This window comes from Pararge aegeria, chromosome 11, assembly GCF_905163445.1.
Source record: "Pararge aegeria chromosome 11, ilParAegt1.1, whole genome shotgun sequence".
Classification (NCBI taxonomy): Eukaryota; Metazoa; Arthropoda; class Insecta; order Lepidoptera; family Nymphalidae; genus Pararge; species Pararge aegeria.
This window is the reverse complement of record NC_053190.1, coordinates 397819-425799: the sequence shown is the minus strand read 5'-3', so window position 1 is coordinate 425799 and position 27981 is coordinate 397819. Positions and strand designations below refer to the sequence as shown.

General features: G+C 38.6%; 2 protein-coding genes across 13 annotated transcripts in view; both read right to left on the bottom strand.

The window, feature by feature from the left end:
- Positions 1 to 6146: 6146 nt before the first annotated feature.
- On the bottom strand, positions 6147 to 19161 carry LOC120627316 (riboflavin transporter 2). 6 transcript variants are annotated; one of them, XM_039895287.1, is made up of 4 exons: positions 18869 to 19161; positions 18647 to 18774; positions 9045 to 10125; positions 6147 to 6764 (listed from the first exon to the last, which is right to left on the bottom strand). In XM_039895287.1, the coding sequence occupies exons 3-4, from the start codon at positions 10077 to 10079 to the stop codon at positions 6555 to 6557; spliced, it is 1245 nt and encodes a 414-aa protein (XP_039751221.1). In that variant the 5' UTR covers positions 10080 to 10125; positions 18647 to 18774; positions 18869 to 19161; the 3' UTR covers positions 6147 to 6554. The 6 variants fall into 6 exon arrangements, with proteins under 6 accessions (XP_039751221.1, XP_039751219.1, XP_039751220.1 ...); XM_039895285.1 differs by having other exon boundaries at positions 18651 to 18774; XM_039895286.1 differs by having other exon boundaries at positions 18651 to 18774; positions 18879 to 19161.
- A 3451-nt stretch (positions 19162 to 22612) lies between these two features.
- The window catches only part of LOC120627697 (reticulon-1-A), a 34930-nt gene continuing 29561 nt past the window's right edge, over positions 22613 to 27981 (bottom strand). For all 7 annotated transcript variants that reach the window (XM_039895720.1, XM_039895721.1, XM_039895724.1 and 4 more), the window contains 4 exons: positions 27801 to 27902; positions 25106 to 25212; positions 24313 to 24418; positions 22613 to 22823 (listed from right to left, as the gene is read on the bottom strand). In XM_039895720.1, coding sequence (XP_039751654.1) covers positions 22772 to 22823; positions 24313 to 24418; positions 25106 to 25212; positions 27801 to 27902 — 367 coding nt within the window. In that variant the 3' untranslated portion in view covers positions 22613 to 22771. The remainder of the gene's footprint in view (positions 22824 to 24312; positions 24419 to 25105; positions 25213 to 27800; positions 27903 to 27981) is intronic.

The window sequence follows — 27981 nt, the reverse complement described above, 5'->3', positions numbered from 1 at the left end:
CGTTTGCGGACCTGAGGTCGGATCGAAATGGATGGAGACACAGTGGGTGGCTCTTTATATATCTACATTAATTAAGGGCTGGTTAAGGGAAAGATCCAAGTAACCTACTTCATTTAAAAGTGCACACAGTAACTACTTTTTTCTTTGGTGTACAATAAAAGTGTATTCATTCATTCATTCATACCTATTAGGTAATTGATACAAACGAGTAACTTTGGCAGTGAACTGAAAATATGCCGAATAGGTAAATTTAGTATCAGTAAGTGGAAAAGTTTAGTTTCCGCAAGAGAATAAAAACACAGTATAAACTTCATTGACGAAGGGCTGGAGTTCTAAAATAAAAAGATAGTCTATCTAAGTATTCAAATATTTTTCGACGGGACGGGTAGGTTTCGGTGCGTGTTGCCAGTGATGACTTACGGATCCGAAACGTGGTCGCTTACTATGGGCCTCAAAAGAAGGCTCAGAATGACTCAGCGGGCGATGGAAAGAGCAATGTTGGGAGTATCTCTACGTGATCAAATCAGAAATGAGGAGATCCGTAGAAGAACCAGAGTTACAGACATAGCTCAGCGAGTTGCTAAGCTCAAGTGGAAATGGGCGGGGCACATAGCTCGGAGAACCGATGCACGTTGGGGTTCCAAGGTGTTGGAATGGCGACCCCGCACAGGTAAACGCAGTGTTGGTCGGCCCCCAACAAGGTGGACAGACGACATCAAACGAGTCGCTGGGAGCCGCTGGAAGCAAGCAGACCAGGACCGTGGATTTTGGAACTCTCTACAAAAGACCTATGTCCAGCAGTGGACTTCAATCGGTTGAAATGGTGATGATGATGTAGGTATATAAGCCTACACCTACTGATTTTCTGTGTTTGTTTTTATTCGCCGGAACGAATCGCTATGAAGAGATAAGGCATCAAGGCGTCAAGCGCTCGTCTATAAACATTTAAAAAAAAAGGCTGCCAAATTGTATACGCTGTTTTTTTATGCTTTTCTGTTTGTATGTTGTACTTTTTGTGGCATACAATAAAAGTATATTCATTCATTCTAACTCCCTGTAAAATATTCTCGCCTAAAGTCGAGTCAGCTGTTCCATAGATTAGATATTTCTATTGGGCGGCTTACCGTGGCTAGTTACCACGATACCGACAAAGACGTGCCGCCAAAACGTTCCGGTGCGATTGCGTTGAAACCAATTAGGGGTATGGGTTTCATACTACCATACCCATTAAAGTGAAATAAAAAAATTAACCTTTTTTCTCCTCTTTACTGATAAGGAATACAAATAAATCAAAAAATGTGTGTGGGAAAATTAGAGGCAGTTATTTGTATTCTAGTTTGTGTTGTACTGGCTGTTGAAGTTAGGGAGCAACATGGAACCACAAAGTTAGTAGCAAACTCATGTTATCTTTGTCCTTGGCGGCTGCCGCGCCCTGCCCTTAATGCGGCGATTAGGAATGTTTGCGCCGAAGCAAACGAGCTTAGCAAGTTAGCATTAGCTGCCGCGCCGTGATTGCAAGATGATTGCAAGCCAAACAAACGGCGCATTTACGACAATTGGATAAGTAGCGGCGTAATCGTTTCCCGCGGAAAGCACTGGGAATTAGCTACTGGGTATATTATTAGGTCGTCGGTATATTATAAGTGTTTATGTATATTATAAGTGTTTATGTATATTATTCGTAAAAATATTCATCAGTCATCTCAGTAGGTACCCCATAACACAAGCTAGGTACGCTTACTTTGGGGCTCGATGGCGATGTGTGTATTGTATATTTAATTTGTTTATTTATTTAAACCGTTACGACAGTCAAGGTCACTAGACATATTTAAACATGCTGTTAATGCCCATTATTTGGAGCAATTAAGACGACATTAGGTGATTTATTCTTACTTATATCCTATATATATACACAATTATTATATATTCAATTTTAATCCTTCAGCAGAAAGGGGAGTAAGTCCCGGATACCTACACGCTACCCCGGTTTCGGCTTTCTTAAAATACCTACTTTTTATTCTCAATAATAAATGACTGCAATTAATGTATGTACAGCAGCACAACATATTAGTCTATAGCGATGGGTAAGCAACGTTGAACCATGTCAGTTAATGGATGGGTGCTCGACATAAGAAGTTTGATAGATCACTAACAATGAATAGTAATTGTTAAAGGAAGAATCGAAAGCGAATTTTTAATCGATTCTTTCCTAAAGGAACTGTATACAGGATAATTTTGAAACCAATGCGGATTTTTTTTTTTTGCTGGTTCGGTATCAGAACGTAGAACATATTTCCACTAAATTTTTCATGTTTTTTTTTACCATGGCCGAGCATAAAATAAGCAAATCATGGCTACTCGTAATATGTATCTACCTGAATAAATAATAGCCCACTACCATCTTAAGCTGCATCATCACTTACCACCAGGTGAGATTGTGTTGTGTGTGAGATTATTATGTTTTATTTTATAGAATTACTGCGACGATAGGACCGAGTGTGAGAACGTTGATCGCAAGTTAACAGCTGAGAGCTATTGTAGAGTGCCCACAATTATCTTATCGGGGGACTAATCTTTTGTAACCGTTAATTTCTGTATCGTTACGTTAAACATAATATATGTTCATAAATTTGGTTCATGTATGACATAATAAAATATCCGCACTGAAAAAAAAAATATCCTGTAGATAGACAGATAAATTATCTCCAATTTTTTTAATTCAAGACTATTACATCAACCCATTACCGGCCCACTACAGAGCACGGGTCTCCTCCTAAAGTGGAATCCACCACGATGGCCCAGTGCGGATTGGTGGACTCCACACACCTTTGAGAACATTATGTAGAACTCACAAGCATGCAGGTTTCCTCACGATGTTTTCCTTCACCGTTGAATCAAGTGATATTTTAATTACTTAAAAAACGCACATAACTTCGAAAAGTTAGAGCTTAAAGTGCGAGCTGGGCTTCGAACTCGGCCGCTCGAAAGTGAAGTCGACCCTACCCAATGCGCTATCACCGCTTAGATTCAAGACTAATTCAGCGTAATTAGGAATGTACCTACCTACGTATTTATGAAAGACGATGATGTCGTAATGAATACGTTTACCTGTTGACAGACTTGCTCTGGTACCTACTTATTTTTATGGGTCGAATTGGTACGTCACGACACGATTCAAAAGTTTGTCAGAGTTCTAAAACAAAGGGGGGTAATAAAACTTCATAATAGATTTTAAATAACATTTTTTATTGTCTTTTCGTGACACTTCAACATCTATAAACTCTGTTGACACGCACCAAGCTTGCGATCTCTTATGACTTCAAAGTTGAAGCTTATTCGTCACAAAAGCTAGAAAATAGCATTACTTTCAGCTTTCGTGCCGAGAACTTTTACTAACATTCTTATATTATTAAGTAGCAAGCACCGGATGCGATAACGCTACAATATTTTAATGCACCCAACCAAATCACAACATTTTGTTTATAACTCTGTTGAAAGTTGCTACATAAATAAATTGAAACTCAAACACAATTAGGTACGTACTTATTACGTAAACAATACGTTTTTTGGTAACCAGGCCTTTAAACTAAAAATAAAGAAACAATAGAAAAATATCGTAAGTACTTTAAAAAGTTTATGGAAAATTTGATTAGTTCCGCGAACTAGGTGCGAGGTAGGTACGTTCAGTTGATTATAATATTTTGTTTATGGAACTAATTAAATTAATACGATTTATCTACGACCCTAAGTATTATCAAAAAGGATACTAGCGTTGTTGGTTAATGCATTACTATTAACTTACGTTTAATATAATACCATGTTTAAACTGGAACTCATTGAAAAATTTTAACAACATTTCATTAATTTATTTCTATTTTTTTCCCTGTCACCTTAGAGCATTTGATGTAAGAGAAATTTGGCGTTTTCTTATGCCTCAACCCAAAAACCTCATCATTGCATTCTATGAGGCAATAGTCGTCAAGCACAAGCATTTAAAACATGACATCTCTCAGCTAAATATACGTAAATATACCTATTACATATACATACCGTATACACATCAGCATCTAGCCCCAAAGTAAGCGTAGCTTTTGTTCTGGGTACTAAGGTAACTGATGAATATTTTTATGAATAATATTCATAAATACTTAGGCATAATATACAGATAAACACCCAGACACTGAAAAACATTCATGTAAATCACACAAACATTTACCAGTTGTGGAATCGAACCCACAGCCGACTCAGAGAGCACTGCGCCAATCGGCTGTCTGCCATGTTTAAAAGTATTGCGTGAAAAGGACAGCAGAACAGAATCAACACCATTCACCATCAACAGTACCCGTGTAATGCAATAAGTAGCATGGGATCTGGCTCAGCATCTTACAAGAAAGTAGCTAATTTATAATTTCATCGTGGTTCAACCGCCTCTTGTTGCATGCCCTAAGACGTCTCTAAGATCCTGCTCGGATATGTTATGATTATGATATGTCCATGTATGCACTTCACAAACCGCATTCAATTCAGTACATCCGTTTGAGCACTAAAATCAAAGAAATCAGTGACAGTTATAACGTCCACTAGAAACAAACACTTAGATATGCAAATATAAAATTAAAATGAAAGTAATATTATTATTACGTTTGTGCACGTAATCCGTAATTAAATATATTAATTAATACGGCCATTCGCCGTTGCAGAGCAAAAACCATCATCATCAGCCCACTAAGGTCCCACTACTGGGCAAAGGCTCCTTAAGGAGTGTGTGCTCAAATGACTGGGCACACATCAGCGATAATAACCATTAAAATATTCAAATTAAGCTAATTTATGACAATAAATGAATCATGAAACATTAATTTAGGTATGTTTAGCTACCCATGTGCATCGTACATACATTCAACATAATTCCGTCCCGATCTTATCAAAGGTTTCACAACAAACAGTCTCGCTCCTTAATTCTATATAAATAATTTTAAGTATGTAGATATATCAGATTAGTATCTGTGTATCTCCCTGACAAACGCGGCCATATAATTTTATCAGCAAGTAAATAAAAGTCAAATTTATTATTTAAACAACTAACAAGATATCACTCGAGCTCATTCGGGGTAAATCAACATTTCAGCTAAGTTTTTAAACAATATTCTATACAATAGTGGCACTACTTGGGTTGCACGCGGCACTGATACTAAATTGACCGCACGAAAGTAGTGCCAACGGTCACCAGCATACAGTTTGGTGTAATGGCAGTCACTCACTTATACCGCACCGCTTTAGAAAATGAAGTTTTAGTAGAAGTAGAGATTTTTTGATTTAATTGGTTTAAAATCTGAAGGTACAGTGCATGAAACGTCTGGCACAGAACAATTGTTCTTGCTCGCGCGGTGCCATAGAAGTGAATGGCGCCAATTGTATTGTACACAAATTCTTTAAAATCAACTAAATTGACAGGTCTGAAAACTGTGCCATCCTTGTCACAATTTTCTCCGTAGAAGAAAATAGATGGCACTATTTCTGTAAGTGCAACAGGATTAGCAATAAAGACATCCTTAATTAAGTGTATTCTAAACTAATTCCTATTCTACCACAGCAAATTTAATTGGCCTAACTCAGCACGTACGTGCATCAGTCACACATGGTCAAGTTTTAGTATTGACCGATTCAAAATGTCAATATCAGTACATTTGCAAAGTCCTCATCTTTATAGTCTTTACTTATAATTCGTCCTATTACAGCAGCGCCCTGCCTGTCTCTCCTCATTGAAGAAGTGCATTTTGTGACGTATATTTTGACGGCTCCTCACATATAACTGTCATTGGTCATTATAGATCGTCACTTCAAACAGGGCTTAGGGTTTGACTTTTGAGCGTACACTTAAAAAAAGTGCTCGATTATAAAACGATATCATAATTCATTACATTACACTAAAATGATTACATTATAAAATGGTTTATTGCACTTCGAAATTTGCCTTTCATGGCTGACTATGCCGGAAACAATTGGGTATTAATAATACCGTCAGGTATCGGAGACAAATTGAGGCTACGATATAATATACGAAGTACGCTGACGGCATCGGGTACATCCATAATCATAAATCGTACGCGCATTTCATTGGTACGTTTGGCGCGTGCTTAGGACGGGATTAAACTTTTGAAAAACGGTACGTAAGTAGACCTGCAACCAGCTTTATCGCTTGATGTCTACCGACTCAGCGTATTTCGTAAACTAATTCACAATTAATTTAAAGAAGTGTAAAAATTCAGGCGTCTGGATTTTGAAAGATTTCGCTGTCTAAACTTGTGATTATATAAAGAAATCTTTTAAATTAATTTAACAAAAGTGTGTTTAACAAATTTTGCAATAGAAATCAAAATGGGCTACGGGTTGGAGGGAATGTAATGTGTGGCACGTTGGTCGTATGTCGCGCGGTTCGGCCAGCCGGCAGATCTGCTAAACTTCCGCGCGGCGCAGTTTTATTTTACAAATGTTTTGAACTCAATACTGTTCTCATTAACGTTCACGTCACGTGTCGCGGCCCCGCGGGCGCGCTACAGCGGGCGCTCGGCGCACGGCGGCGCCTCCACGAAGGCGTCGGTGTAGTTGACCACGAAGTACAGCGCCAGCGAGCCCAGCGCGGAGCCCAGCTGCGTCACGAAGCCGCAAGCGCGCATGCCGGCCGTGCCGCCGCGCCGCGCCCACTCGTACACCCACATGCGCGCGTACGACAGCACGCCGAACACCGACACCCAGGCCGCCACCTGAGAGAAGCCGCGAAACATACAAATGTACCTCCTCGGCTCTGTGTTGCGGCGCCAGGCAATACTGCACCGCTGATTATCGGTAGGGACCCAAAGGTCTCGCATAATTTCAAAACATTCAAATGTCTTACCAATAGCAGTTTTGTCTATAGTCATAATTGACGGACCAAATCGAAGGCCAATTTGGTAAGCAGCAAACAGACTCGCGGTTTGTTGCTTAGGGCATGCAAGGAGCACGTCCTGCAACGTGCCGCCGTGCGCCAATCCGGGCGTAGGTCTTCAGCCTCGTGTGGGCCTTCAGACCGGAACACAGCTTTGCAATGATGCTGCTTGGCGGTAGAAATAATCATGACAGTAGTGCTTCCGCTGATTAGCTCTGTTGCAAACATTTTTTGAAAAAAGAGCCGATTTTACTTGAAACCGAACTAAAAATATTGCAGACCAATATTTATTTCTTGCTTTTTAGTTGTTTCTAACCGACTTCAAAAAGGAGCAGGTTCTCAATTCGTCGGAATCTTTTTTTTTTGAAGTTATACTTCTTTTGGCGCGTTAGGGAAAAATGAGGAGACTAAATTTTTACGATGCGCTTGCACACCGTCACAAAAAACCAACACCCTGAAGTTAGCTATAAGGTTTGACAGTGTACACATTCAATTGTCAAAGTCTGCGGGCGCTCATTCCGGTGATTTAATTGTACAAAAATCTCAAATTTAAAGTTTAGTGAAAGTCCTTCGTTTAATTATGTTTATGATGTCCATTTCTTTAATTATATAGAAATATTTTTTTTGTGATATTTAAATAAACTTTCTTTAACTACTTAATGCGTTATAATAGAAAATTCATTTCATATTTTTCGTTGTATTATTAATGTCGTTTTCTCTACAAAAGTAGAATAAAATTTCTACGAAAGACAATGTTTGATTTGATGTTGATTTTTATCTTGTTACGCCAATGAAGTATAACTTCTAACGCGTGTACATTAGTACACACACGTTTTTTATGTATGTTATCCGGTTACTCGAAGACGCCTGAACCGAAAATTCTTTTTTTGTTTTAAAGGGCTTACTTTCCAGGTGGTCATATTTATATGTTATCGAAATCGGTCGAGCTGTTATTAAAAAATCAACAATAATGTAACCCAAAGTAGCAAATTTTTGTCTATAAAGTTCATTATTTGGGTTGCGGTATTAAAAATTATTGATAATATATTAAAAATATGTACACATAATTAAAGTACTTACTCATTATTACGTACAAAAAAGTCCGCGAGGGAATATATCTAACTATCATATTTAGGTCGCAATAGTAGCGTTTGTGTACACTGGTATTGCAGCATTTTTTTTGCTTTTTAGTTCCTAGGAGTATGGTGAAGTCGGTTTTTTTATTTTATTTAAAAAACATATTTACCAAGTCGGTTCTATTATGTAAAAATATTATGTTCCTTACGCTTTTGAGTGGGTTTGAGGTTTATAATAATATCTAAGTTAAAATAGCCAAATTTGACACTGCTCACAACCTTCTACAAAATATTTCTTTTCCCGAAGCCGCGGCGTTAATAGTTGCGGCACTTTATCGTCAGCTCCTTTATTGTGACGAGCATAATACCATAATCGAATCGCATTTAGTGTTAGACTTATTATTGTATAGTTTGTGTGGCAATTCTTGGTCTTTATCCTCAGTTTGGCGTGACTAAATGGTACGGTAACGTTTCGTAAGAAAATGCTCAAGTTACATTTAGGAACCCTCCAATGAAAAATGTAAAGCAAAGTAATATGCGATCACCTCTGACATATTGTGACATACCAAAGAAAAAAAGCATCATCAAATCGGTGTATAATTGGCGGAGTAATCGTGTAACAAATATACAAATAAAACAAGTCGGTTGAAAACTCTACTACAAACGATAGAAGAATTCAATGGGAAGATAGAGCAAAAGACAATTCCCATGTTAGTATAGTATGTATTTTACTATCTGACTTTATCGATACAAAATCGGTGACGCAAGCAGAGACAATTGACATGACATGCATGATATACAGGCACTTGTTTTTGGAGTTGGAAGCGACTTTTTAATTTGAGTTTTTATGTTGAATTATAATTTGGTAAAATATGGATCTCAATAATTTCGTGGTTTACTCACTCGGAGGCTCTTCTAAAGGAACGGTTTATTCGACGGCGGAATATGATATCGTCTGCATACCCTTTGCAGAAACTCTATGCACGCCAATGAATTTGAGATCTAGATTCTATCGCATATTAGCGCTAATCAATATCACTCACGATGAGCGCGGTGCCGGCGACGTGCGTGCGCAGCGGCGGCGCGGGGCTGAGCGCGGCCGTGGCCAGCAGGTAGGCCAGCGGCAGCACGCCGGCGGCCAGCAGCGCGGCCAGCACGCGGGCGCGCACGGGCCGCAGCCACACGCCCGCCAGGCACGCGGCGGGGTTGGCCATGGCGCCCAGCGTCACGGCCAGGTGGTAGGCCTGCGCGCCGTACGGCATGCACGAGTACGACTGCACGGCCGGCAGCACGCCGTTCATGAGCGCGTTGAGCAGCGCCATGAGCAGCATGACGGCGGCCCAGCGCGGGCTGCGCAGCGCCGCGCCGCCCGCCGCCTCGTCCTCCTTGGCGGCCGCGCCCGGCTGCACGCGCTCGGCGCGGAAGGCCGGCAGGTGCAGCAGCAGGAAGCCGCCCAGGCTGAGCGCCGACAGCGCGCCCAGCACGCCCATGAACACCGTGGTGTCGAAGCGCGGCTCGGGCTGGCGCACCACGGCCGTGGCGTTGCCGGGCGCGTACTCGCAGTGCGGCTCGCCGCCCGCGCCCTGCACCAGCGACAGGACGCTGGGCAGCAGCCCGCTCAGGCCCTCGCCCACCAGGTACGTGGCCAGGTACACGTCGCGGAAGTGGCGCAGGTACGGGTAGAACAGCACGGAGCTCGTGCAGCCCACGAGGCCGGTGAAGAACGTGATGGTGAGGAACGACACGGAGCGCTCGGCGCCCGCCAGCACGGCCGTCTCGGCGTACAGGAAGCCGTTGAGGAACAGCGCCAGCGTGCCCAGCAGCAGCAGCGCCACGACGTAGGGCGCGTCGGGCGCGCGCGGCAGCACGCGGCGCAGCAGCGCGTACAGCAGCACGCCCACGTTGGCCAGCTGGATGACCACGGCGATGTGCGACGGCAGGCGCCAGCGCTCGGGCAGGCGCTGCACCAGCAGCGGCAGCTGCATGTACACGCCGTTGACGCCCAGCCACGTGCCCGTGCCCCAGCACGCCATCAGCACGTCCAGCGCCACGCGCCGCTGCTTGCCCAGCACGCGCATGCCGGCGTCGCGCAGGCACGGGGCCCGCTCGCGCTCCTCGTGCAACCTGCGGGCCGGGCCGGTCAGACGCGCGAGCGGTGAGCGCCGATTATCTCCGCGATGGACCGCTTTCTTTTAGTGTTATATATATTATTATTTGGGTGCAGCGCGTATGACGCGGGCACCTAACCGGCGACACACTCCGCGAAGACTGGCAATCGGTACGTCGATTACGTCCATAAATTAAGAATGACCGATGAATTCCCGCGCAGACGTGATCGGTGCGGCGCGTTACTGGCGAGCTATGTACCTATGCCACAGAATACATATAAAAGAGAAAAGAATGTCAGTTCCAGTGTATTTGAATTGCCTAATATACCTCATCACATTTCTTTATCTCTCTATATCTTTTATATATATACTTATAATAAAGCTGTATCAACGGACCGAATTCTATACATAGAAGATATTTTTATTTTTTTTGTAGACCACTAATAGCTACTGAAGTCAAAACTGCATATACTTCATTTTTGCTCGTCTGATTGTCTGTCTTGATGAAGAAGCTTGGCATGATGTGAGTTCATACTACGAGGTGGGACATTTGATACTATTTATTCCTAAATTCAGGACCATTCCTTTGGGAGGGAGGATAAAAGTTTTTGACGACTTCACACTTTTACTCCGTCAAAAGTGAAAGATTTTATTAATTACTTTTGCTTTTAAGATTTTAATAAGTTTGTTTCATTAAATTAATATTCTTTAAAAAAAAAACCGGTAAAGTAAACCGCCAAAAAACGATTAATGTAGGAATCAGAAAATGAATGTTTACGGTGGTATGTTAAATAAAAACAAGTAAAGACAGTAGAAGTTCTTAGAGTTCTTGAGAAAGATAATAAATGATGTTATCAGCGAATCTAAGAACCCGTTTATGACGACTTATTTATTTGGATATTATCTAATTTTCCACTATAACAGATGTGTGCAGATCTGCCCGCGTTCTACAAAGGCTGTACAAAACACTTAAGGTTGGAAGCCTTACAGACGTCCTATTTCCGCAGGGCCATGACCTTGTCTCATAAACAGCAGCTTAGTGCGGTGCAGTCGAGTCAGAAGCGGAATACAATACGTAGGTATAAACAAAACATTAAATCCAGGTCCAGCAGCTTTTCAAGACATTTAAAAACTCATAAAGCAAAGTATTTGGCATGGTGGCCTGACTGAGCGGAGCATTAGAACAGCGTCTTAATCTGGGTTACGTATAACATTGCAGAAAAGAACATGGTAACTAAGTAGCGCTGGAGACGACCGCGCTCGGAATATCTCCACTTGATCAAATTGTGGAGGTCCATAAAAAAATCTACGTAGCACACCGACGAGATGCAAAGCTTTGGTAGACATCCAGCGAGTCGCAGGTATAGCCGTTAGACAGGATACCGTGGTGTGTTAATCTTTACACAAGAGCTACGATGTTCAGTGGCGGACTGCGATCGGCGGAGATGATGACACTGGTAGCATAGATTACTGTAATCATGTAAACAGTCAACACTACGAGAATCACTACGCGTGCGAGACGGCGCGGAATGTGTATCGCGCGACGTCTGGCGGCCTTTTGAGTCCAGCCTTTTGGACAAGGTTGTAACTACCCCACCCATACTTCATAATGAAGTTTTGTACGTAATTAAGTTTTGTTGCGAAGGGGTGAAATTTACACGTAGGTTTTTATTGCATCCCCCTTGTATTTGGTGCCGTGTGCAGATCAAAATACAGTTCTCTACAACCACCACCTCTCCTCTTACTGCGGGCACAGTAAATAATATACAAGTTAATATATTCACTGTGTCGCGGGTACCGTACGGGCCGGACTTATTTTTAATCTGAAACTCATGAAAAGTTACTTTGAATATTGTAGTATGGAGCCCGGTCTACCATTTTAATTCCAAAATAGTGGTCCCGCAAAATTAAACAAAAGAATATCATCAGAAGGAACCTGGATGCCAGAGAGTTTTCAATACATTTCTCAAAAGCGTATGGCCTTTAGCTGGTCGGTAGTGGGATGATAATGATACTGACGAGTGACACCCTGGCGTGGGGCGAACACGAAGCGTCTCCAGAGGTTGATCCCGAGGGCTAGAATATCGAAGGGAACTTACGGCACGCAGCTCGACTTAACTCGTTGGGAATGTCAGTACAGTTGTTGGACAGAGATAAGTCCACATGCTGCCGAGGCTCTGGATGGAAAACAGTCCGGCCGACGCGGCAAGGAACCGGGCGCCTTGTTTCGCCAGCAATTGGGACTTTGGAGGTTGTTACGTTAGCGATACTTTTCAGCGCGGGTCTTTTTCGGGCAACGTACGGACACGATCGCGTTCGTATTATATTATAAATCAATAGAAATGAAATGAGTTTATCATTTCATTTACCTTATCTAAATCCATTACAACATAGTTTCAAGTGAATTATTAATGTCATACAATATGTAGCCAAAATACGAGTGTGTGTATCATTTAGCTGGTGTTTCTTACAAGATTGTTGTCGCGATATCAGCAATAATCCTGCTTTATTGCACACTTAATCGTTGTTTATATAAATACGTGATATTAGAAACGCGATAATGCTATCGATGCAGCCTATCGGTTGTCATCAATTTGACCACTATTTTGTAAGTTATAATCAGCATTATCAACACATCACATTCAACTCTCATAATGAAAAAGAACCGGGCCGTAGAACACCACAATGGCCAGTGCGATTCGTAGACATCAGTCATCACACGCTTTTGAGGAAATTATGAGCAACTCTCAGGCATGCAGGTTTCTCCCGATGTTTTCTTCACCGTAAAAGTAAGCTATATTTAACTGTGAAAAGTTAGAGATGCATGCCGGAAATCGAACTCGGTCTGAGGTCTCCTTGAAAGATATCGAAGTTCGAAGTCCTGAACACTAGGCTAACATCGCTTCTCATAACTATAACACACTTATTATGCATTTAGAATCATTACTTACTACACGTTTATCTATCTTTACCTACTTATAATAAAACTGTAACTGGTCATTAACATTGAAGATATTTAAAAAATGATTTTGGAGGGCACTATTACCGATACTGGGCCCAAAACTGTAATTTTTTTCATTCTTGTCTGTCTGTCTGTATGTATCTGGACCGCGCATCAAGCTGAAACTACTAAATAAATTCAAATGAAACTTCACACGATTTGAGGTGAAATATTAATCGATTTAAATAATTCTTTTCTACTATCAGTTTAGTTTTTCCAAAAATTTGTGTACATCTGATGAATATGATTGAAGATAGAGAACAGAACTCCTGAGCGGACAGCAGCACACCGCTACTTCAGACTTAACGATACTGAGTACATAAAGTGTTGTCACATTTATGAGGACTTCAGTGCCAGGACTAAATAAAAAATGTTACAAATTTCATTGATCAAGTACATTATTCGCCCACACATAAGTCGTTTGTTTAAATATGTTGAAATACTATTTGTACTTAATGTCTAAGTTTATATATTTGGCACGATTATATTAGATCAGTACGATTCAAATAATTTTACTCTTGGTATCTGATTTATTGAGGTTAGGTGTAGACTATGTAGCAGTAGGTCGCGTCCCGTAATTTACGCGGGCGAAGCCGTAGGGCACATCTATTAAAAATATTTTTTTCACACAAATTAGTCTCGGATATAGCTTCAATGATTGAATGAAAATATATTTAGTTAGTTCCCAAGTTCTGCTTGGGATTTTTAAGTTTATTTAATAAGTCGTTACTCAGAATATAAGTTGAGTGCAACAAATAAAATAAGTGTGTCGGTTGTTGGAAGAGCAGCATGTGGCGTACGAGTGGAGGTGATCAACGAGCAACGACGCAGTGCTCAATTAATGATTTCGATCAATTTATCGTTTAGAAAACTTTATATCTCTGGTATGTGTAACGTGGTATAAGTATGTTAACCGACTTCCACAAAAAGCGGGGGTTCTTAACTTGATTTCCCAATTCCGTTATTTGTAACGTTTAACTCGTTCGCGACTTCGTCGGCCTAATTTCCGGTACGTACACTTTTCGCATTCAACCGTTCATCCTTAATGGTTGCCTATTATCCTTATTGGTTACTTTTCATAAACTTTACGAGCTATGTCCTTAAAAACAGTGTTTCTATGCTGATATTAATGTCTCTATATTCAAAAATATAGCAGCTCCGTTTCAGCTCGAACATTGTATTATGTATGGGAGATACATGATACAATGTTCGAACTGAAATGAAAAGCCTGTAATAAATGCTGCACATAATCTTTTTGATGCTAGTGGAAGTTTCAGAGAAGATAGACGTACAAAAAATTTAAAGCGTGAGTTAGTTTGAGTTACACGTAGTAATCGTAGAAGCTTACAGGCAGTATTTAAAATCATGTCAATAAATTCACAGACAGTTATTTTTTTAGTTTATGAAACGGACGTGCAATTTTATGCAATCAACATTTAACTAAGTACCTACTAAGATCAACTAACAGTGGTCATCAAAGCGTGTTCGCGAAATGCACGCATAATTGGGAACCAGTTTTCGTTAGTTTGGTACGTGGTCAAGCTTAAGGTCCAAAGTGCAATAAAAGTGACGGAATATCTTATTTTAAGAAAGGGCATCTTATAAGTTCAATATCTTTGAACTGTAAAAGATCATAAGTCAGGAACAAAAACCTTCTACTGTTAGATTTTGTATTGGACTCCTTTAGTATAGGTACATTTGATCGAAGATAAATGGACCGACTTTGATGCGACACATAAAACTGTGCTCATATAGTTTAAGAATACCTAGCCTTTCTATGATCTAAAATTAATGGAGCACAATACCCGAAACCATAACACTGACTTCACTTATATAAAACGCACACCCGAACTATAATAGGTAGTATATAATAGGTTGTCCCAAATTATATTCCAAGTACTGGCTGCCTATTGATACCATCCTTCAATCAATTGCCTATTAACGATACACCAGGATAGCAGTTAATTGATAGTAGTTAGTTAATAGAAGTTAGTTAGGCATTAGTAACTAAACCAGTTATTGGCCGAAGATTGTATCAGAGACTTATCCTCGCCTTGATCGCTTGTTGAAACGTTTGCAGCTTGAAAATGCGTGAGCTCAACCATATGCCATTGTAAAATGTTTAGCAGCGAACGACAAAAGTCAACACAACACGATACAATAGTTAGTTACGCGGCTGTACCAAACATTTGCATGAAAACAAGGTTTTAATGAAAGTTATATATATATATATATATATAAAAGGTATGATATTCATATATTCATATATGTATATATAAATAGCATAGGTACCTTTTCAGGAGTATTTTCACGTAATACTCGTACAGTTTTTGAAGTGGTCCAAAGGTAGGGGGTCGCGAGCATAACATTGCGTTGCCCAACACATAAATAGATAATGTGGAATCTATTTTCCATAAATTGTTAATCATGTAATTTAAATACAATAAGTACAGTACAGTAAGAGTGGCGTGATATTTTCTAAAAATTTGTTGTTTGTTAATTATTCAATTATGGTTTCCTGTAATATTTCTCAAGGCATAATATTTAGAATACCATAACAGCTAGTTAACTTGTATTTTGCAAATAAAATATATTCTATACCATTCTGATATAATTTATAAATAGTCGTATTTAAAAAATATAATATTCTATAAATTATTTGTATGAAGTTATATTTAAAAAATTAAAATTATAAGAGTAAAATTATATTTTATTCTATAATTTATCACAACAATTAAACGGTTATAGATCTTTTTTCCATAATAATATTTCATAAAATGCAGTTATTTAAAATATCGTAAAATCTTGATACAATTTATATTATATTTGTTTCAAAGTATCTGTAAATGATTAAATAAAGATACAATTTTAAATGGTAATGACTAAGTAATTAAAGAAATACGTTACATTTGTACAGCGGTCAGAGGTTCGAGATATAAAGGTATGCGTCCATGCAAAGCAGAAAGCTGACTGCATCAGCAGCCGTGTGCGACGGTACTGCGGCCGCGGGTGCCTACCTGTCCACACCGAGTGCCAAGGCGCGACGCAGGGCCGCCAGCAGGGCTTCGTTGTCGTCTACACGAGTCCCCATTGTAGGCCACTACTTATGCATACTGAGGCTATCTGTTAATGGGTAACTGAGACTACACGTATTTTAAATCAACTAATGACTGTCTGATGTCTCCTATTTTTATTTTGTAATTTGGTACGTATTAATTATTATATTGTTTATATTGAAGCATTTTCAAGAAACTAGCATGAATTTAAAACCATTTAAGGTTAAAAGGAATAGTGTTTATATAAAAAAATATGCTATGATATAATTTGAACATCAAAAAATTAAAGGTAAGCCTTTTTACTTTAGCAAAGCAATATGAATGTGAAGATTTATGGAATGCAAAAATATTAAATAGAAGTCAATAACAACTGAAAGTGTTGGCACTCTCTGCTTTAAGTGAGTCAGTATGTGGAAACCCACAAGGAAATATATTAATGTGTTGTTAGTTGTGTATACATAGAAATTAATAATTCTGAATGGTTTGATTGAGGAGAATTAAAAAGGCTACTTGTCCTGGCTTGCTGACCAACATAAATATTATAATATGTAATAGGTATATCATTGATCAGTATGATTATTATTTATTAGCAGTAGTCCCCATCTGCAAGCTCATTCATGTAGTATCTGTTTTCTCGGCAAACTATAATATTTATTACTATCATCAGATTAGTATGAATCCACTCTTTATGAAAGAATTTATCATGTATTTGTTGCTAAATTGGAAATTTCTAACATTGTAATTAAGTGCATTGAATAAGTTAGTTTATTAAAATTTGAATAAATATTCTAAAAGGCTTATGAAATATATATTAACTTTAATGTATATTATTGAGTTAGCCTTTAGTGTCACAAAAAATTTGACTATCTTTCAGTGCAATTGTATATCTTTATTTGGTCAATTGAATGACACCCTGGATATAAGTTACCAAGCAACTAAGTAGGTTTTGAAAAAACTTGATAACCAGCCTTATCAACATTAACATTTACTCAAGCTGAAAGTCAACAGGACTTTAAAGTTGAGTAAATGTTGCGTGCTTCTTAGATGACTGTTAAGTAAGTACCCGGTTTTAATTTTTTATGATCATTATAAGGTAACCTATGAACAATCTTTCAGCTTTTTAGGTCTAACCGCTGATTAGTAAGTTACTTCTGTTTTTATTTTTTGTTATTGCCACCCATATTTCCTGTTGCTGTGGAATCTGGCATGACTTTTATTTTTCAGTTAAAAACTAATATATAGAGATATATGTACTTTTTCCTATTACCATTGAAAAAAACCTACCTAAATCCATTGAGAATTCATATATTTGTATAAAAAATAACTCTATCTCTTATTTTTCTGCCAGTCTTATTGATCATGAAAATTTATTTTGTGTTCAGGAGTCAAAGTGCAAAAAGAATAAAGGATAAGGAATTAAATGCTAAACAATCTTACTTAAATGTACAAGTATAATGTACCATATAAAAGCAAAGGGAAAAAACAACAAGTTTTAAAGATGGAAGCCGGCCCAGTAAATAAGAAATGTTGTGTGCAAAGACCCAAAAAAGCAGTAACATATTATAGAATATTAATTATGAAAGTAAATTTCCAGTATGTTAAAACCTTGGGGCAAGATCTTATATAATTACCCAGTTATGTATTTATACAATTGTTTTCTCACAGTTTAAATGTTTCAGAGCACAATACCACACCAGAAAATTTACGTTTATACAAGAATCACTTACTATTATAATTTGCTATGCTTATAGATTATATACACATTGAATGTAAAATTTTACTACTGTTATAAACTAATGGATATATTTAAAAATAAATGTGCTTGATAAGAAATAGATATAAAAATCTAATTATTAATACAAAAACATGCAGTTGGTTGGTAAGTGCATCACTTGACTAAATAATAAAATGGTTTAAAACAAATGTTTAAAAAAAACAAATTTCTTCACTAGGGTTTTTAGAAATAGAAATATTAATATACTAGAAAATTTTAAAGCATGCGAAAGACTGAAAATACTTTTTCTTTTAAATATGAACTAGACCATGACCCACTTACTGACTTGAACAACAAGAATGTTTTATTATTTTTACACAGGAGAATATCAGTTTGGGGTTTTAAAAATCTTTTTCTATTATATATTTGCTGGCTATGTTTTTGATCATTTTATGTTTATTACATTTTTTACACATCAAATGTTTTTTAAAATTAAAAATTGGACATGGACCAACCAAAATCAGCATATAAATAGGTCTAGTAGTTTTTAGAGGAGTAATGTACTTTCAAACTCGGTTACAGGTTGTGTAAGCTGCACGCACAACCCTTTACCCCAATTACATCATCTCATACCACAGATAAGAATGGTGTTCAATGCACTGTTGTTACTAAGAAATCACTTAATTATCTCAAAAAAGGCACATATGTATGCAGTCATATCTACAATCCAAAAAAAAAACAATATATAAACAAGAATATAACATACCTACCTAGTTAGATTGTGCAGGTTAATCACATTGTTATGTAGCTCTCTACTAAGCTGGCGGATATAAACACATTGTCATGCAAGTCCAGACAAGGCACCACTAGTGTTCAAGCAGCCTCCCAAAATATCTACAAAAGTGCAACATTTAAATAGTTTGTGCTGTTGTGAAAGGCACCAAACTTCAAGCGTGCAAAAACAATTCAAAAGTCAAAATGTTCCAACCTCATCTCACCTTGTCGAGCTGCTCATAGCTATTCAGTTATACTTTTATTCATTACTCAAAACGCAATAATTTAACTTATTTACTCAACATTACACATTCTATGAATTAAATAAAAAATCTGTTCTGTGGATCCTAAAGTAACATACTTTGAAAAATCAGTACAGTACACACTCGGAAATTAGTGTAGAAAATATCACATAACAATTAATAAATTAAATAAGCAATAGGGTCAAAAGATCACGAAATTACAAAACTTAAAACTACAAAAACCACTGATCGAGGTCAACTCCAACTGATGACACTGGGTGACACTGACAATCAGTTGTCATGGTTGTCATTAATGTTAGATTGACATTATAATCAAAACCATCCCATTCTGTAGATTCCTATGTAAATATGTTAAGTGTAATAATATTAAGTTGTAAATATATATGTAAGAACCTTCCTATCTCTAACAAACTAACATTCTGATTATCTGTTTTTCTGTTGGAAATTAACTCATAAAGGAGAAGCAAAAAATCTGCTACTTATTTAAATGCGTCAAGATTAATATTTGGTCTTCCTCATATTTCACCGATCATTCTCTAAAGCGTGTCTCCTCCATACCACGTGACATTGGCGAAGTAAATCGTACCCAATTGGTACAAACGCAAGCCATAAAAAAAAAAAAAAAAAAAAAAAAATAATCAAAACCATGGTAACTGACAAGAGGGAACTGACATTACCAGATAATCTAAAAGAATAATGAATAGAGTAAATAAATATAATCAGGACCTTTTCCGCGCAAATAATCCTTTCCATTGTTTTAATGTATCTTTTAGCTTATCGGCTGCCAGATTGGGAACTTGTACAATGTTCACGTAGATTGTCACAGGGTTCGAATTTGGTATTGAATAACATCTCAAAATGCAAGGCAAATTATTTCTGTAGGGATCAATATCGAAGTATTTTAAAATCATTCCACTAATATTTAAGATCCCAGTTTAACATGCGCATTTGTATTTCGAAAAAACCCAGATTCCTCGGGTTCTGTAAATAAATGATTAGGCTAGTAGTAAATACATTTTGAAATTTGGTGCTATTACAGCAATTTTTGATTTTATGCCATCTGAAACAAAATTTAGGTCAAAAATAAACAGTTACTAGACTTGCTTCCGCCACGATGATCAATCTCAGGAGCGACTGTTCCAACTACGTGGGAAATATTGAATAATGTGCGCAAACATAGGTAGGTGCACTTTCTATTCCCTCACTCGCATTGTCTCATAAATTTTATGGGAAGTTGGTGTTCAAAAATAACAATCACCTTAAAACAGCCTTAATTACTCTGATTTAGGAACAGGGTTAAATAGTGCAGAATCCTTGGCTAAGCTATTTTAGTTCACTAAAATAAATTAAGAAAAAACTAAACTTTATTCACATAGTTTCGGTAAGTTGACGGTAAGTAAGATGCTTTGTACGATTTCGACTGAATTAAATAGAGATCCATTTAAGTTTATGCGTTGGGCATATGCATTTCTTCGGTTTGCTCTTCATCACTTCATCCTTAGGAAATCTGCAACATACAAAGTACCTATCTAACACGCTGCTTATTATTATTTTTAAGACGAACGAGAGAAAATTTGGAAATTATAAATTGCCCAGCCAGGGTTCAAATCTGAAACCTCCCATTTACAAGATCACAGCGCTAACAACCACGAATTTTGTCAAACACAAACTATCGATAAACCGACATTTCACAGCACAAATAACCAAAGAACGCCACACCGTCTTTAAATTAAAATTATCAGATAACGTATTAACGAAGTCCTCCCTCTTCACGAAGTGATTTGAGAATAATAGTTTCTGAAATTACAATATTCTCAAAGCTCAAATCCCTACCTCGCTCCGCATTGATAACCGCTCACTTGTCTACACCAAATTCCCTCTCTATGTCATTGCTAAAGCTCCGAGTTAAGAAGCCACAAGGTCTGATCATTTTGATGCATACAGCTTGAGGTCATCTATATAAAGTGAGTATGGTATGAGCTCACCATACCTGCGAGGGCGAAATCCTAGTCCTGAATTTATCAGTAATTAGTTAAGGTAATAGTTAAGGTAATGAGACGATTTGGGGCTACGCAAAACCATAGACGCCTCAAACTATCGCCCTGGAAAATTCCCTGCCTGATTCCCATCGGTTCAGTAGATTCAGAGTTCTCAACAGCTCCTGGTTGACTGTCATCCACTGCCTCATGCATTACTCAAGAAAATCATCGACCTTATACAACCGAATGACTTCCATGAGCATGTATGAGGCACCGAATCGTAGGCCTTCTTTAAGTCAATCCAAGCAGCCGTGAGAATTTAAACATACTTACCCATCAACTACAAGTTACTTTATCCATTTTGACATAAAAAATAACGATGCATATAAATGCAAATATTATTTTGGCCAGTACTCACAATGAACGTAAGGCTCGGTCTCGTGGTACAAAGGGAGTTCCTTTTGACACTGCTATTTGTCAGCAGGTTCGGCAAAACATTTAAACAATTAAATTAATAGTTCCAGAGACACTCGTATGTCAAATGTGGCGCTTCGAATGGGGACATTACAGGTGTCATTTGTTTATGGACAGCCAGTCCAGTGTTACCGAGATGTCAGTGCCTCCTCCTTTTTAATATCGATAGAACTATTGCGGCTCTAGGCGCGTGTTTTAGCGGCTGTATTATGAAGCTTTATTTTTCCGCGTCTTCGAGTGCTCAATAAATGACTAAGAGAGTAAAGTTGGTTATCAATTTTGACCACGAGGGACGTTTTTCTAATACTGGTCCAGAATGTGTACTCTGTTTTATAACAAAGCTCGTGCAAGACTATAGATATTGAGAGACTATAGACTATATTCTCGCTCGAGACTATCTTAATATTTGATATCAACTTATAAAGACTAAGATACCGGGAGGTCGTAGCATCGTTCGAGTCCATGTAGGACTGAAGTGTATCGATAATGCAGTAGTATTAATAATCCAATGTCATGAAAAATTTAATTTTTATTAATAAAATATAATTTTAATTATTTCTTGGAAACTCTATTAACTAATTAATAATTATAAGCGGATTTGTAAAATCCTATTCAATTTCTGAAAGTAAACTAAGGTTTATTTATTTACCCACTTAATAAAATTACTGTAACACATCCTTAAGTTGATTTAGTATTGTTGCTAAAGTAAATAAAAAAGACACGGCTGGCCGTGCATCGTAGTTAGAATGTTAATGTTGGCTTTGCTGTCAATACTGTTGTACATTATTCTGTAGAATAACGTAAATGTAAGTCTAAAAGATATCCAGAAGAAAATGTCAAAGAACAGCTTTATACTAAGACCTGTAAATTAAGTTTCGTTTTGATATTTGTACACAGCAGAATTTGCGCCACCTTCCATGGTATGTATAGTTGAAGTTGCAACATAGCATGTGCATCGGTGCAGGGAAAGCCTCGTGTGTTCAGACTAGCCTACTTGTTTTGCGATCACAATGGATGCGCGTCTCCGAGAGAAGATTAGGGCCGGTCAACTGAGACCGTGCAGCGTGACAGATGAACTGGATTCCAAGTGTGCGATTTCATCTAGTGGCAATATTGTTTTCTGAGTATTGTCACTAGATGGCGCTCCATCGATAACATATATATCGTAGTCAAGTGACAATAAATACGTAGAAAGTCTCACACTTGGCACCCTGCTCGTTGGTTACAAATGAAACAACAAAGTCGGTCGACAGTTATTTTAATTTAAAATTTCAAAAAAGCAAATACAATAATAATCTCCGCATGACTCGTCCATTAAGCTTTACACGTAAGTAAGGTGTCAGGCGCTACGGCGGCGCGCCGCAATAAATATAATATGATAACAAACAGTAACTCCGGCGCCTACTTGTCCTTGTCCTCCGCCTTCCTGCCCAGCGGCACCGCGGCGCGCACCCTGCAACACACACACACACCGCTACACACACCGCTACACACACACCGCTACACAAGCAATCACAGTTTGCTTCTTGACAAAAGCTTCGATTTTTGCTCAAGGACGCAGACGGCAGCTAGCAATTCCCACATATTCCAAAATTTAATGATAGGGGGTGTTTGGAAGATTATAGTAAATAAGATAATTACTACTTATATAAGTAACGGCCCTTTCTCCCTCTCTTAATCATTCACGGAAAATCAACTAATAGTAACTAACTTTGGGCGAAAAACTGATTGCACCGCCGTCGTCTAGTGGCCCTTTAGCGTAAAATGTGCCTGAAAACGTATTCTAAGGCAATACAATAATATTATGCCTAAGTAGTGCCTATGCAGTAGCATACGTATACACTCAAATAAAAACACGACTACTTAATCCAAACCAGGTACCACCTGCGTGGGTTAAAACTATATGAAATAGATATACAAACAATGTAAGAGACAAACGTGAGGTAATTCAATGGACTTCCCTCTTTATTATGGAACTCTGAAATGGGTAGAAGCAATTGACTGTTTATAATAGTTATTTATGCAACTGTTGAATAATAAGTAGTATTAAAACACGAATGTGGGTTTTATTTATTAATTAATAGTATCAAATGAGTGTTCTAATAAGTAATTCACAACATTGCATACAATACTTTATCTACACCCATATACACCCTCTATACAAGATTCTGAAACCGTAAGCTTACTGCTAACATTAAAACATAAACTACAAAGAGTTCTTTATTTGAATTTCAGTATTATTATGAAATTATTATTATGTAGTTATTATGAAATTCAGTACAACATTGTATCATCCGTTTGGATATTATGGTTACTAGGCATTGCGTGTTTTAATGCTGGCAATAAACTAACTGTTTCATAATCTTTTATTATGATTATGAAAGTATGGGAGGAGATAATCAATTTTTATAAAGCACAAAAAAAATTTGATAACTTTTTTTAATCGCGAAATAAGCTTATACAATTTACTGTCATGTATTGATAGTAATATGTAGTTGTAATGGAAACGAGCCAATTTAATACTTCAACCAAGTTGGTATGCAACGGCGAGAACTATTTGATGGACATCAGGTTGAGCTGCTCCCCACTAGAGACGCTGTCCGGTGTCAGCGTGGCAAAGTCAGTCACCGGACGCCAACGGTACAAGACTAATGGTTTTAATAAGTATAAGAGAACTCTACTCCATCACTGTGGACCCCCGTTAACCCGACAAACGTTTACAAAAGAGGCGGATCCACAGATAAGACTTTATATCCAGAATCAGTCCAGGGGGTGTCGAATTGCAAAGTTGCCGGATAACGGGGCGACCACTGTTTTAACTTGTCATATCAAAGTAAATTACACACAGAAAAAGAGTTCGGGAAAGATTCATTGCATTGTCATTCAAGCGAGGTAAGATTGTCGAGCGCTTGGGACGCCGTCAGTCCCGCACGCGCACGTACTTGGCTGAGATTTCGTTGATCTTGGAGCGCGCCAGCTCGAGGTTGGCGTCCACCTGCGCCTTGTTCATCTCGTACGCCTTGGGCAGCGAGAACAGCGCTATCCATGCTGCAACACAACAGAGCGCTCTTGAATTTTAGGTGCCGTTGAAGTAGATTTATCATATTCATTATCTTCACTTGAACTAATTTTGTCAAATACAATTACTTTTCAACAACGAAGAACGATCAACAACAGTTTTTTTCGCGTTAAATTTTTTTTTCCATAAACAACTTTCCAGCTAGTTGGAAATTTAAATAAAACCTTTGATAATTTACATCATGGGTTGTCATGTCCCGGAGTAAAAGATCGCTCCATTTTTAAATCATACGACAGATCTACTATGTAATTTATTTAGCCGCTAAACCACGACAGAAGTGGACTATCACGCAACATTTGCCGGCCGCTGCTTTATCTCGACTTCTTCGAGATTGTCAAAATAATGCTTAAGTTGCCAAGCATGTTTGGGAAAAAAAAAACTATTTGAAACACCAATGAAATCAAGTAATTTTGCTTCACGTTTAGCATTGTTTCATTTACAAAAACAACATGACGCCTCATTATGAAGCAATATCATTGTCCCCGCGCCACAAAAACAATGAAATCTGCGTAGGCACATCGTCGCAACTTTAGGTGCATCAACAAATCAATCAAGTTACTTGGTTGATTTTTATCTGGTGGTAATTAATGATAATTTAAGAATAATTGCGCAAGCATTTTCTTCTTTTCAATAGTCAGCTCATGCGGGCGCCTCACCCAGGATGATGAGCGTGATGCCGTTGAAGCAGGCGCCCACGTACGTGAGGCACCACAGCAGCGCGCCGAACTTCAGCGAGTCCACCAGGTCCTCAACCAGGAACAACCTGCAACCAGACCACCACGCGTTAGTGCTGCACAAGTCGTACGCGAACCATTGCCTTTATCCCGTGGATCTAAAACATTTTCGCCACTGAACTGAAGCGTCATTTGTTCGACGTAAACATGAGAAACCGTATGCTGCAATTTATAATTTCTTCAATCTTTATACTCCACACCAAACAGACCTTCGCTCCGACACCGAAGCATCCTCAGGAGAGGTTGACTTCATCATGAATAATTGCTAAATACACGGTAACTAACTTAGCGACTTAGCTGTACATTGTATCCCTGCTTCGATCCAACGTTTTCACCAGTTAAAAAGTGCGTGTAACTCCAGGACAAGGTCTACCTGCGTGCCAGATTGCATTAATATCCTTTGATATGAGGCCATTTGGTTGAGTATTTGATACTTAGCCATAACTCTTCACTAACGGGCACATTAATAATATTCCCGCAATCGAGTAAGTATGATAGATACAGACTGATTCCATTAATAAATGAATCTGAAGAGTTATTTCCGACGGAACCATAAAATGGGTACCCAGTCTGCTCGCATACTTGAGTCAATAGGGCAGTCAATAATTGACTTTGTCTATTTTTAAAATGCTCAGCGCGTTAGGTTCGGTGTGTTTTGTTCATAAAGAAAGCTCCACAAAATAATACAAGCTTATCATATGAAAGTGGTGTGGTGGACTACCGCCTTGATATGTGATGCTCTTAGTAAGATATTTGAAAAAATTATATTAAATCAACTCTTATATCATTTTAATGTAAATAACTTACTACACCCTGAGCAGTATGGCTTCACTAAAGGTCGTAGCACAACGGACGAAGGCGCTAAACTTATAAAACATGTTTATGATGCCTGGGAATGTTCACAGAACGCCATGGGTGTTTTTTGTGATCTATCTAAAGCTTTCGATTGTGTTGATCATAAAACCTTGCTTCTTAAGCTAAGCCACTATGGTATCCAAAACGTTGCACTAAATTTGGTTGCCTCTTATCTCAGCAATAGAACCCAAAGAGTTTGCATAAATGATGCAAAGTCTCAGGGTTCAAATACCTCAATGGGTGTCCCACAAGGCTCGATTTTGGGTCCTTTTCTATTTTTAGTGTATATAAATGATCTACCGTACCATGTCAGTGGAACATGCGACATTGTATTGTTTGCAGATGATACATCTCTAATTTTTAAGACTGATAGGAGTAAAGATAACTCTGACGAAGTAAACCGTGTTATGTCGCATGTGTCGCACTGGTTTACAGTTAACAACTTACTTTTAAATGCAAAAAAAACAAAGTGTGTCGAATTTATCTTACCAAATGTAAAGAAAATTGATAAAAATATAATGATAAATGGTGAATCACTAAAAATAGAGACTTCCACAGTTTTTCTGGGCGTGACCTTGGCTAATAAGCTACAGTGGGGTGCCCATATAGATTCACTAGCGGGTAAACTAAGCTCGGCTGCCTACGCAGTCAGAAAAAATAGACAGATTACTGACGTTGAAATAGCTAGGCTAGTTTATTTTGCGTACTTTCATAGTGTTATGTCCTATGGAATCTTGTTATGGGGTAAAGCAGCTGATATCGAAACTATATTTATATTGCAGAAAAGAGCTGTACGGTCAATATATAAACTTAAATCACGCGAATCCCTCCGTGAGAAGTTTAAAGAAATAGGCATACTTACTGTAGCTTCACAATATATTTATAACAATATAGTATTTGTAAGACAACATATTAGTCTTTATACACAAAAAGTGGACATAAACGGTCGACTTACAAGAAATGGTCATAAATTAGTGTCATCTGCATATCGTCTGCGTAAGGTACAGGGATCATTTGTGGGATTGAGTATACGCTTTTATAATATGATTCCTAAGGTGATTTTGGACCTGCCAATGCACAAGTTTAAAGAATTTGTTAAAACACATTTATTAGAGCGAGGTTACTATACAATTGATGAATTTTTTAATGACAAGGTTGCTTGGAAGCATCCGGCTCCGCTTTCAGCTCTCACAAGATAGAAAAATGAATGTTAAAATACAAAATGTAAATTGTTGATGTTGGAAAAGAGCAACTGCTGAGTTTCTTGCCGGCTTCTTCTCGGTAGAATCTGCCTTCCGAACCGGTGGTAGAATCACTACAGACGGACGGACTTGACGTTTCAAAAGTGCTTATATTAGGCCTACTTGAAATAAATGAATTTTGAATTTGAATTTGAATTTTTGAATTTGATGACGATAAGTATGAAGGCACTTTGTCTGTAATCCAATAGCCACTAGGGCTTAGCCAGTGTTTCGGGAAGGCGAGACTGTATTAAGACGCGTTTTGCACACGGCACTCGTGTAGACTGATGGGGGATGGTGACCTCGCCGCCGGACCTGCTGGTAAATGACGATGCATTCCAAGTTAGGGGCACAGCAGTTATATTAAGCCCATACCCCTAATCGGTTTCTACGCAACATAGTACCGGAACGCTGAATTGCTTGTGCGATCGCAGACGGCGCGTATCACAGTGAAGTCAGTTATATATTCGTGGATGTAGACAACCATTTGCGTGGATTTACACGGACAAATGATTAGGTACCTGCGGAGCTCGGTGAGCGCGGCGTTGAGGTGCGCGGTGGCCGCGGCCGCCAGCGACTGCGCGCGCTCCGCCGACACGCTCACGTCCTTCTCCAGCAGCCATCTGCAACCGACAGCCGCGTCAGCACACCGTGAGGCCGCCCCGGCCGCCGTGAACACATGCAGCCAGCCACAAACACGAG

Coding starts and splice junctions, on each gene's coding strand:
- LOC120627316 (XM_039895281.1), bottom strand. Junction 6,765..9,044: donor TCGCCGGCACCGCGCTCATC/GTGAGTGATATT, acceptor GGCTTCTCTCAG/GTGGCGGCCTGGGTGTCGGT.